General features: G+C 47.1%; 2 protein-coding genes across 4 annotated transcripts in view; both read left to right on the top strand.

Moving 5' to 3' along the window:
• Window positions 1-774: 774 nt before the first annotated feature.
• Window positions 775-6503, top strand: prune1 (prune exopolyphosphatase 1). Of its 3 annotated transcripts, none has more exons than XM_085177212.1 (9): window positions 775-1102; window positions 2614-2721; window positions 3391-3593; window positions 3667-3851; window positions 4755-4913; window positions 5118-5209; window positions 5335-5493; window positions 5565-5655; window positions 5823-6486. In XM_085177212.1, exons 2-9 carry the CDS (start codon window positions 2683-2685, stop codon window positions 6050-6052), a joined length of 1158 nt encoding a protein of 385 aa, XP_085033338.1. In that variant the 5' UTR covers window positions 775-1102; window positions 2614-2682; the 3' UTR covers window positions 6053-6486. The 3 variants fall into 3 exon arrangements, with proteins under 3 accessions (XP_085033338.1, XP_085033336.1, XP_085033337.1); XM_085177210.1 differs by lacking the exon at window positions 775-1102 and adding an exon at window positions 1346-1801 and having other exon boundaries at window positions 5823-6488; XM_085177211.1 differs by lacking the exon at window positions 775-1102 and adding an exon at window positions 2057-2522 and having other exon boundaries at window positions 2563-2721; window positions 5823-6503.
• A 508-nt stretch (window positions 6504-7011) lies between these two features.
• bnipl (BCL2 interacting protein like) overlaps window positions 7012-12038 on the top strand; it is an 11277-nt gene continuing 6250 nt past the window's right edge. Inside the window, exons 1-3 of the mRNA XM_085177215.1 lie at window positions 7012-7990; window positions 9803-9883; window positions 10174-10217. Of these exons, the coding sequence (XP_085033341.1) occupies window positions 7947-7990; window positions 9803-9883; window positions 10174-10217 (169 nt within the window). The 5' untranslated portion in view covers window positions 7012-7946. The remainder of the gene's footprint in view (window positions 7991-9802; window positions 9884-10173; window positions 10218-12038) is intronic.

Below are 12038 nucleotides of genomic sequence, written 5' to 3' on the forward strand. Positions count from 1 at the left end.
ATTAGCCAAAACCTGACTGAATATTCATGTACAAGCTGTTTTCCAAGGCTGTAGTGTTTGGCTGCAAACAGCAGATTTCACCGATCAGCGAGGCTGATGCCTTTCACACCGCTTTGTCTCAACTCAAAAAAAGCAATTCAATTTTATTTATATAGCGCCAAACGACAACAACAGTAATAGTAATATTTTTAAAAAAAATGAGGGGCGGAGTCTGAATTTATTTTATTAGTGTCATAGTCCGTTTAGGAGTTCAGAGGTCAAGAGTTCACGCTTCCATTGCAACGCCTCCAGATTTGAAACACTCGATTTTAACAGTATTATTTTACACCTCAGACTTACATCTAAAGACTGTAACTGTGAGTCAAATTAAAGTACGAACACCAACACATTTAACGCTTTTGCTGTGCAGCAGTGGCTCACAGTTAAGTTTGACAGCCCGGCTTTGAAGGCTGCAGTGAGAAAAATGAAACGTGAGTCCGGCTGTTTCCGGGATGTTGGCGCCGTTTCACCGCGTCGTTGAGTCGTTTGTCCTGTCAGGATACAAACAGCAGCCTGAGGCAGCACGAGACGATATTTCCCAGCTTTAATCAGGTCATTGAAGGGCTCATAACCTTTCGGCATACCGACCGTCACGCGCCCATGTTTACAGAAGGATCATGCGCGTGCGTGAGGCTGCCGTAGGTGTCTGCAGAGCTGCCTGTTTCAAACAGGAAGTTTGTTTCCGGTTGTCGCGTGTTTTTGTTTATTTTTAGTTTTGTTAATAAACATTTAGTGACCATGAAAACCAACAACTAAACAAACAAATAGATAAACAAGAACACGTGACTGGATTGTCACAGATGTTTATGTAAATAACACAATCGATGACTTTTATGGGGACGTTTGTTTCATGAAGCGTCTGTAGGACGATGCAGAGCCACAAACAGCAGACACCTGTGTGACGGCGCCTCGCAGGAACCACCGAGCGCCCGCTCTGCACATCAGAGTGGCGTCCGGCTGAGGCTCCAGCAGGAGAGTGCGTCATCGTTGATGGAGGCATGGAGTGGTGGAAGAAACAGGAAGCAGAATAATTAGAAGACAGAATAAAGTGGACATCATACAGGTTTGAAATAATCTGGGTTTCTAACACGTTTCTGTGGAGACCTCGCACTCCGGGTTCACTCGTTCACTTCCTGTCTGAACCATCATGCTGCGATTGGTTAAAGACGCAGATGAAGGACGGCAGCCGATGACGCATTGGTTTCATCACTGTAGGTGGAAATACAGGCCCGCTTCAGGGCCGCGGGCCGTAGATTTCCCAGCACAGGGACTAACGAGCTTCAGCGCACGCTCTGCCCCACGCTCTGCCCACGCTCTGCTCCACGCCTGCACAGTTTGAACCTTCATCACGGTTACTGTGAAATTCTAGCTTCATACATCAAATACGTCACAAACACCTGCTGTAAGTCTGAGACTGTTACCATGGTTACTGACAGTTTTACCTGCTTTTTGGACACACCTAGTTAAGAAAAAGGCCTATTACAAGGCAAAAGTAATCAGATTACACCACACTGAGACTCCTCACGTAATCATCAGTAAGAAACTGGTCACGTGGTCCCTGCAAACGGGACGCGAAGTTTTAGTGTTTTGGTTCAAAGGCGATCCGTACACGGGTCCTGACAAGCCACGCCCACCGCACGTTTCTGTCTCGCGTACATTTATCAGGTGAAAGCGAGTCACAGACAGCCGACCGTTTGTTAGCAGCTAACGGCTAACGGAGCAGATGGAGGAGTTTCTGACGAGCTGCCAGCGGGCCGTGAAGGTAACACGCACACACACACACGGGTTAGCCTGTTAGCTCGCGCTGCTGCAGAATGACTGGCACTGTTTACATCATGTGACAAGGTCCGAGCACTAATCCATAGTTTGCACGAGTCTGTGCAGCTGCACACGTCAACGACCGGAAACGCAGCTGTGGGTGTGAGTGAGACAGTCAGCCGTGAGGTCAGGTGAGACACACCTGTCAGGATCACCGCTGCTGCAGTTCTTCTGGTGTCCAGCAGAGGCAGCAGTGAGGAGGGGCATGTTTCTATAACTCGCCTGTTCTGTCCAGATTGAATGCAGTTTTATTAATACACTGATACATACACTGATGTACTGCAAGCTAAAGACGCTACAATAACACAAAGAAAATGGAGAAAACCCCAACAATCATGTGACCCTCTACGAGCAAGCGCTTTGGCGACAGTGGAGAGGAAAAACGCCCTTTTAACAGGAAGAAACCTGCAGCAGACCCAGGCACAGGGAGGGGCGGGGCCATTTCAACACATTACTGCAGTTTAACCGTAAATGTTTTTACTACAGCAGAAATAAGAAGCCTCTCCATATTAAAGCCAGCATTAACCCAAGATCACCTGCAGTCTCTGAGCAGACGTCACAAGACTGGACGTTAAATATGTCTGCATTTAGGCATCGTACTCCCAGGTGGTTTCAAATGAGTTTTGGTGGTTTCAGGTTAGACCAGATGCTTCCAGGGGATTCAGGTGGTGTCAGGTGGTGTCAGGTGGTGCCGGGTTTTTTCAGGTGGTGCCGGGTTGTGTCGGTATGTTAGGAGCTCTGTTCTTTGTTCCCCAGTTGAGCTCGGACCAGGTCGGCCCAGGGTTCCATGTTGTCCTGGGAAATGAAGCTTGCGACATTGACTCCATGGTATCTGCCCTGGCCTATGCCTACTTCCTGTCTAAGGTAAGCCACAGTCCAATCAGCTGCCAGTACAGGTAATGAACTTGGTTACCCAAATCTCCAAAAGTTGATTCTGTTCATCTGGACGTAACGTTTGTGGGAGAAACGTTTCGTCATCATCAGGTGACGTCTTCAGTCTTAGCTGCAGGTTTCAACCTTATAAACAGTTCATTTGCATAATGACTGAAACCAGCTGACTGAGGGAACAATGGGCTGGGAGGTCAGTTCCTTCATCCTAATTATGCAAACTCTCATGACCATTGACCGTTCTACATCTGTCACCATCTTACATGCTGTGATTGCAGCCATTCCCCAACTCTCTGTGAATGGGACTCATGGCCATTGATCAGTGGGTTTTGGTTAGTGGTTGTTGATCAATGGTTGTTGATCAATGGTCATGAGAATTTGCATAATTAAGACTAAGGAACTGACCTCCAGCCCATCGTTCCTTCAGTGGGCTGGTTTCAGTCATTATGCAAATGTCCTGTTTATAAGGTTGAAACCTGCAGCTGAGACTGAAGACGTCACCTGATGATGATGAAACATTTCTCCCACAAAACGCTACATCCAGATGAACAGAATCAGCTTTTGGAGATTTACTTACCTGGATGACTGAGATGCATCAAGACATTTTAACCCACTTCGGTTACCTGACGTCTCTCTCCCTGTCAGACTGCACCCGGCGAGATGCTCGTTCTGCCGCTGCTGAACATCCGTCAGTCGGAGCTGCGGCTGCGCTCGGACAGCGTCTTCCTGCTGCGCCAAGCCGCTCTGTCTCTGGACCTCCTCGTCTTCAGGGACCAGCTGGACCTGCGAGCACTGCAGCAGGCCGGCCGCCTGCGGCTCACGTTGGTCGACCACAATGTGCTGCCCAGGTAACACCTCACAGATGACCTTGCACACCTGAGTGGTGATCACACCTGTCTTAACAGCCTGTCTCTGCTGCAGTTCAGACAGCGACCTGGAGGAGGCGGTTGCAGAGGTGATCGACCACCACCATCTAGAGAGGGAACCCTCCCCCACCTGTCCTGTTACTGCGGAAACAGTGGGATCCTGTGCTACCTTGGTGACAGAGCGCATCATTCAAAGATCTCCAGAGATCCTGGACCTGCAGCTTGCTCACCTGCTTTACGGTACACACCTGGTGTTACTGACAGTTTGAAGGTTACTGAATACATGAATGGTTTATTTGAAGAGTTTCAGTCAGGTTTCAGAGCTCATCACAGCACAGAAACAGCTTTAGTGAAGGTTACAAATGATCTTCTTATGGCCTCTGACAGTGGACTCATCTCTGTGCTTGTCCTTCTTGACCTTAGTGCAGCGTTCGATACGGTCGACCATAATATCCTATTAGAGCGATTAGAACATGCTGTAGGTATTACAGGTACTGTGCTGCAGTGGTTTGTATCATATCTATCTAATAGACTCCAGTTTGTGCATGTAAATGGAGAGTCCTCTTCACACACACACCAATTCAGATCAAACTCAGGTTATTGTACTCGGCGCTGAAAAGCTTAGAAATATGGTCTCTAAGCAGATTCTTACTCTGGATGGCATTACCTTGGCCTCCAGTAACACTGTGAGGAACCTTGGAGTCATTTTTGACCAGGACATGTCCTTCAACGCACATATTAAACAAATATGTAAGACCGCTTTCTTCCATTTGTGCAACATCTCTAAAGTTAGAAATATCCTGTCTCAGAGTGACGCTGAAAAACTAGTTCATGCATTTATTACTTCCAGGCTGGACGACTGTAATTCATTATTATCAGGAAGTCCTAAAAACTCACTGAAAAGCCTTCAGCTAATCCAAAATGCTGCAGCAAGAGTCCTGACAGGGACTAGAAAGAGAGAGCAGATTTCTCCTGTTTTGGCTTCCTGTTAAATCCAGAATTCAAAATCCTGCTGCTCACATACAAGGTCTTAAATAATCAGGCTCATCATTTATAATCAATAAATAAACCTGAACTGAGTAAATCTTGTGTGTCTGAAGTGTGCCGTTGACTGATTGGTGGGTTGTCTGTGTTGGTCTGCAGCTGCCATCGTGGTGGACTGCGTGGACATGTCACCTGCTGCAGGTAAAGTCACTCCCAAAGACAGTCAGTATGCTGCAGCGCTGGAGAACCTATTCCCTGCTCTGCCACCGAGGGGCGCTCTCTTCCAGGAGTTGCACAGAGCCAAGTTGGATGTCTCAGGTCAGTTTCTGAGAAGTCAGTCTGAGAACACACCTGCACAGGTGGAAGTCTGGACTCACCTGTGTTTGTTACTCTTCAGGTGTGGTACTTTTTCCTTTATAGTTTTATTAAAGAATTCAATGGAGCATTGTTTTAGTACTGCAGTTTTACTGTACTTGGTGTAATATTTTTATTGGAGTATTTGACGCAGTGCTTTGTTTGCAGGTCTGAACACAGAGGAGATGTTGTTGAAGGACATGAAAGCTGTTTCAGGAAGTTTGAATCTCTCCGTTTCTGTTCTCTACATCTCACTGCAGGTCAGTACTGCACACTACAGTCATGCTAACAAGCTGCAGTGACACCAGTCTGCCACCAGGTGGCATCAGAGCCGCAGTACACCTGAGGAGACGTGTGTGTGTGTGTGTGTGTGTGTGTGTGTCAGGAGTTCCTGCAGAGGGAGGACTTGGAGGCGGAGCTTTCAGGCTTCTGTCAGAAGTACGGATATGATTTGCTGCTGCTGATGACAATCTTCTTCACTGAGAGCAAAGAGCCAATCAGAGAACTTGCTGTGTTCAGCCACAGCGCCACCTGCAGGGAACAGGTACACTCTCCTCCCCCTTCTTTAGTCTGCTGTTCCTTCTGCGTGACGGCTCAGGTGTCCTCCCTCCTCAGGTGAGCCAGTACCTGGAACAAGCCCAAAGCCCCGCCCTCAACCTGAGTCCACTCGGCAGCCCCCACTCTCGCATCTCAGCCTATCACCAAGGTAACACTCCTGTAACCAGACACATCTTGCAGGTGTGCACAGGTGATGTTGATGTTCTGCTGCCTCGTTAGCTATGCTCTGTAGGGTGTGTCTCGGGGGGGGGGGGGGGGTGCGAGCAGAGGCGTGGCCTCAGGACTGATGGTGACTTCATCACCCTATGTCTCCAGGAAACTCACTGGCGTCTCGGAAGAAGCTCCTCCCCCTCATGAAAGACTTCCTGGCGACGTGGGATGGGTATGGTTTCCCGGGAGACAGGGAGGGCGAGCTGTCTCAGGTCCCGCCCACACCGATGAACAGCCTGGTGGAGGGCTCCCCTCTGGACAACGGTCTGCCTCGCATCACCTCCCAAGCCCTGGAGGAGAAGTTCAGCCAGATGGTCAACAGGACTGACCTCTGACCTCTGACCTGTCAGAGGAAGACGGCGATGAAGCACCAACGTTTTATGGGTTGTTTTTTTTAGCAGGTGTTGTTGAACGCGAGCATGAATCCGTGTTCCTGTTTCACTAATAAAATCCAAAATGATCAAAGAGTCGCTGAATCCGAGTCTGGAAAACCGCCGACAGCAGGCATGAAGGTCCGCCCCCGCTGCACATGCTCAGAAAACACTGCAGGGGCGCCGCTGTGACCGAGGCCTCCAGCCAGCAGGTGGTGCTGTTGGATCGGTCTGACACAAAGTTCTCTGCAGTCCTGTGTGGATGAAAGCACACTGTGCAAAAGTCATGAGCCCCCTCATCTCTTTATATTCTCTGAGTGTTTATTAAAACATACAAAACATGTGATGGTTCAGAACGTTGATCAAAGATCTGCAACATCACAGGCTGACCTGACGCCGTGGCAGCGCCTCCGCCGTGTCTCACAGGGGGCTGGTGACTGTGTTGGAGCTCCTCTCACACGCTGACCGTGATGTGGCTCCATCGCTCCATCAGTCCTGTTCCTCTGACCTTCGTCGGCGTTTCCTCCTGTGAGGCTGAGCAGCAGACGATCAGCTGATTGTCTCTCAGATCTGCTGCAGTTTTCAGGCGTCACACTTTTCAGCTCTTTGGGAATCGCCTCTTTGCTGCAAACTTAAGTTTCATGTCAGACTGTTATCTGTGGCGTTTCTCACACTGTCACTGTCACATCACATGTGCAGGTACACTGGTACAGCACATGTGAGGGAAATTCTTGTGTGCGAGCTTCACGAGCAGCAGAGGTGTGCAAAAATACAATAACATAAAACAAGCAAAATATAAGAACGGCTAAATCTGAGAGTAATAAATATATAATAGTATATGCATCACTGGGTGTGATGCAGTGATGCATAGAGTAAACAATAAAATAAAATATATATAAAAATTACAGACTTTGCTGCTAACAGCGTGTGCTGACACAACACTGGCTCGTACCTGAGCTTCAGTTGTGATCACATGTTGCATCCAGGTGAGGTGTGCAGTCATAGCGGACCTTCATGCTTGTTTCAATCTGTTGGTTTTGGGTGTTTTAATAAAGAGAAAATGAACTGCAGCCGACTGTCAGGAAACCAGCTGTGAATAAATCCTGTTTCACAATAATTGCACTGAGAAAGGAAAGGCTTTTATTGTGAAACAGAGGGAAGAAGCTTGCAGCAACAGGAAGTTTGTAGAAGAAAGGTTTTTGTTTTTTTTATTTACAATGTTTCATCATGAGTCATCAGGATACAGTTTGGGGTACAACTCTAAACATCTGGAACATCTGCTCAGACTTGTGGTTTCCCCTCTGAAACACTCGCCTTCCTTCTGACCCCGTTGGACTCGATGTCTTTATTGTAGAGAGTTGATTTATTAACTCGGGTGTTTTAAGTGGAAATGTTATTTCTAATTATGGTTGTAAAATTTTCTCCTTTATCTCTGGATTTCTTGTGTTGATTCCTAAATATGTCCTTCATGCCTCCTGACTTCCAAAATAAAAGTCCTTTTAAAGCATTTAACTGAATTTAAGCTGCTGTCACAGGCACTAGGACCCTGCGGACACTCTGCACTTCCTCCTGCTTTAAATAGCTTCAGTATCTGATTGGTGGATTTTTAATGAAGCAGGCTGAAGCTGATCTGCCACCTCACCTGTGTGCAAGGAGCAGGTGAGCGTGGCCAATCAGGTGGCGGCTCTGCGGTGAAATGTAGACAAACCTGTCAAGCAGAGAGAGCGAGCGAGCCCCATAGAGTCAGAGTGGGAACTCCCTCTGTGCGAGGGAGAGGAGAGGAAGGAGGACTCCACACTCAGACATCCAGTGGGTCCTACACGCTGGTCAGAGCACGCCGTGACATCAGAGTGACATCATGAGCTCCCCCACTGAGCACACAGACGGGCACGGTGAGGACAGGTAAATATTTACAGCTCAAACGCTGTGAGAGAGTGTGTGTGTGTTTGTGCGTGTGTGCGTGCGCATTTCCTGCTCAGTAAAAAGAGGAAGTTCAATTCAAACTGCTTCTGCTGCTGACGCTCATTCTTCCTGACGGTCATTGAAGGGGTCTCTGTGATATGTTCACTGCCTGATGATCTGGGCTGTTTTGATCAGCAGGAAGTGATGTCAGTTGACTTCCTGCTTGCTATGGGGTCTCTTGGTCCAGGTCCTGAGCCTCATCGCCGATCTCTTCCTTGTTGATGACTTCACTGATTAGTCTGCAGTTTCTGATTGGCTCCTGGTCCTGATCGGGTTCTGGTCCTCGGACAGGAAGCTGACGCCTTCTCCTGGATCTGAGCTCAGAGTCAAAGACCAGCGGAGGCCTCTGATCCTCCCGAGTCCCTGAAAACACTCGGAAAACCAGGCGCAGCTGTTCACGTTGAGTTTTTGCGATTTCCCATCATGCTCCTGCAAACAGCTGATCTGTGGAGCAGGTGCTGCGTGAACGCCACCAAACAAACTGCCAGTGATCTGAACTGTGTTTGAGCTGATGAAGAAACGGACTGAACATCGCTCTGAGGTTCACGCCTCGCACTCTGCAGCTTCACCTGCGCAGGTGAGGCCGTTGTAACACTCGCAGAGCCGAGGACATTAGGGGAGAATATTCACGACACGCAGTTTAATAACCCGCGCCGAAACAAAGCGTCTTATGTTTCTGGCCTAACCTTCCTGCCCACGGAGGTGCGTCTGATAACACACCTGAGGACTGCGCTCACACACCTGAGGACTGCGCTCACACACCATTTTGGCTTTTTTTTAGAAAATCTGGCTGTAAATCAACAGCCTGAGCCAAGAGTGCCATCTGCTGGGACGAGCTCAGAATAAAGGTGATGATGTAATAATGATTGGCTCCACCCCCTGCAGTTCACCTGCAGTATCTGCACACACCACCAGGGGGCAGCCGCCAACACTTTACGAATCTTTAAGGCTGGAGACAAAGAATTGAGCAGATTATACGATCTGCAAACATCAGTCTTCATCGTCTTAAACTCCTCCTCCTTCTTCTCACATGTTCTCACCTGAGGAGCCCTCTGATTGGCTGAGATCCTTTGTGAAGAGTTTTGATCTTCACCAGGATTTCATCTAAACTTTCAGGGCAAATCCATCCACAGCTGTTCCTCACCAGGAGTGACTCCGAGGAAGCTTCACAGACTCCTTCATCTCTCCTCTTTGTTTTTGTGGAGGCTCATCGGAGTTCTGATATTTTTCCGAGTTGACCCTGAAGGTACCGCAGTGAAAACACTCCTCACCTGCAGAGGACCACCCACCGCACACACCTGTTCAGTTACTGTAGCTGGAGATCAGGTGTGTCAGCTTCACAGCAAACAGAGGAACAATGAAGCCCCTTCCTTGTTCACCTGTTCAGGTGTGTGTGAGATAGTCAGAGCAGTCAGACGGGTTTGATCTGATTTTAATCACCAGGAGGCTTGACTGCCTGCAGGTCAGATCTGTGATTGGATGGAAACCCTGGAGCTATAAATAGTTTACAAACCTCCAAACGAACGTCACAGGAGGTCAGACCAACGTGTGTGTGTGTGTGTGTGTGTGAGAGTCATGAATGTCCGATCAAACAAACTTATTTATTGATCTTTATTTAACTTTAAATAATAGAACCACAAAAAAACAACAACAACAAAAACGTCAAAATACCTGCAGAAGAACAATCAGCCAATCAGAGAAGAGAATCTGAATTGGGTCCCAGTTTCGTTTTTTTTTTTTTTGCTCCTCCAGGTCTGCTCCAGGGCCCTCAAGCCCCGCCAACATCCAGGACATGGAGCTGAGGGAGGAGTGGCAGGATGATGGCTTCCCCAGGTCAGAGGTCATGCTAACAGAGGCTAATAAAGATAAATAGATCCTTATGGAGGATGTTAATTTGTGCTAACAGAGGCTAATAGTAACATATGGTAAGAGGCGAATGTAGCTTAATAAAGGCTAATGCTAATATGTGCTAACAGAAGCTAATAGCTGTGAATAAATGCAAACTCAAGCTAATGTGTGTGGTGAATATCTTCTCACAGAGCAATGCGATGTTGCTAACACCTCTTTGTTTCACATGTTCACCTGGTTTTACCTGGCTGCCGTTGCTGGACTTGCTGCTTCAGACCACTTCCAGAGGACGACACAGAAAGTCCAGCAGGAGAATCAGGTGAAAACCAATTTTTGTAAGTTAAAGCTACGAGTCTGTTGTTGCCAGTGCTATCCTCTACGCTGTTGCATGCTGGGGGAGCAGATTGAGGGTTGCTGATGCTAACAGACTCAATGAACTGATCTGCAAGGCCAGCAATGTTGTGGGGATGTAGCTGGACTCTCTTAAGGTTGTGATGGAGAGGCGGATGTTGTCCAGGATAAAGACAGTGCTGGATAATTCCTCCCACAGGAGCACGCTCAGTCATAGACTGAGATTACCAAAAAGCTCCCTGTACAACTCATCCACCCAACACACTGTATACTGCTATTGCTACACCCTTTTTGCTCATGCTCGTCTTTCTTATTCAGATATTTATTAGTAAGAAGTGTTGGGACTAACGTGTTATTAAGTAACGCGTTACAGTAACTACGTTATTATTGTGGTAACGAGCACGGTAACTAGTTATCATGCCAAAATCAGGAACGCGTTAGTCGTTACTGGGATTGAGATAGACTCGTTACTCGTTACTTCGTGTGGTGGCATCGCGGAGCTTCCACAGATTCAGTAACATTAGCAAGTGGTGGAGGCAGCAGGTGGAGGAGGGAAAGGGGACGCAGGAGGAGCAGAGACCCGAGGCGGTGAACTGAACTTCAGGTAAGAAGTTATGACCTGCAGTCTATCTGGGTCAGATATAAACCAAGTTTTTTTTTTTTTTTTTTTTTTCTCTTTTTCGATATAAACCAAGTTTAGGTGGAGTTTATTTTCGTTATTCTGACTTTTTACAGTCAGTTACAATAACTCGTACTGCGTACTAGCTAGCATGACGGCGTTTATATACTGCTGGGCGGGTGCTATGATGTTACTGATGTTGAACTTTATTGTATTAATAAGGTTAGTTAGTAGAGTTTCCAACTGTCCCCTAAAAAACTGAATCGTCTGGTATTCAGAGAAAATATTGCGCATTTCGTGTTGAGCTGAAAAGAGACGCAGTTTGTCCCGGACTTCAGCTACAATGAAAAAGGCACAAAGCTGGAGTTATTCTGTCTTTGCTGCACAGCTGCCTCTTCTTCTCTCATTCTCCCCCTCCCTCTCCTGTTTCTACTTCAATCATGAAACTGATCAATGATCAGCTGATCGGCTCTCTTGTTTGTTTATCGCCCACTTTGCACCAGAAAGAGGAAACCAGCGGATGTCGCGCTAAACAACAGCAGCACGTTTAAGCTTGATCAGCTGTTGTTAGAATGTATTTAATATTAATTTCTAGTATCAGCTGATGTTTGCTGGAGCCACAGCTGTAAAGCTGCTGGTCATGATGGTTTGGATATGTGGTGAGAGGGAAACATGAAGATGAAACCAGGAGATGTCCTTACTGAATCATCAGAGCTGAACAGCTGATGGAGAAACAGGTTTACCTTTTAGGTGACATGAATGAGTTGAAGTTATGAACTGTTTCTGAGAGACAAATACCACCAGGATCCTTTTCTAAGTAGCTGACAGCTGGTAACTGTGCAGGGGCGGGTCTAGCAAAGTGTTGCCAGGGGGCAGGTAGGGCATTAGTAAAACCAAAGTTACTTTCCCTAGTAACTAGTTACTTTGAAAGTAACGAGTAACTTCAAGTAACTGAGTTACTTTTGATGGAAGTAACTAGTAATGTAACTAAGTTACTAATTTAAAGTAACTTACCCAACACTGATAGTAAGTGTCTTATATATGTGTAAATATTGTCTCTGTTGGTACTGGAGCACTGCGCTCTGATAAAGCTCAGAGTCACCAATCAAAGGTGATCAGAATCAATGAGATCAATCTTCCAAAGATCAATCAGTGTTCACTCTGTCCTCT

The sequence above is a fragment of the Neolamprologus multifasciatus genome, chromosome 11, assembly GCF_963576455.1.
Source record: "Neolamprologus multifasciatus chromosome 11, fNeoMul1.2, whole genome shotgun sequence".
NCBI lineage: Eukaryota > Metazoa > Chordata > Actinopteri > Cichliformes > Cichlidae > Neolamprologus > Neolamprologus multifasciatus.

Coding starts and splice junctions, on each gene's coding strand:
- prune1 (XM_085177210.1), top strand. CDS start 1,763: ATGGAGGAGTTTCTGACGAGCTGCCAGCGGGCCGTGAAG. Junction 2,722..3,390: donor ATGCCTACTTCCTGTCTAAG/GTAAGCCACAGT, acceptor TCTCCCTGTCAG/ACTGCACCCGGCGAGATGCT. Junction 3,594..3,666: donor GACCACAATGTGCTGCCCAG/GTAACACCTCAC, acceptor TCTCTGCTGCAG/TTCAGACAGCGACCTGGAGG.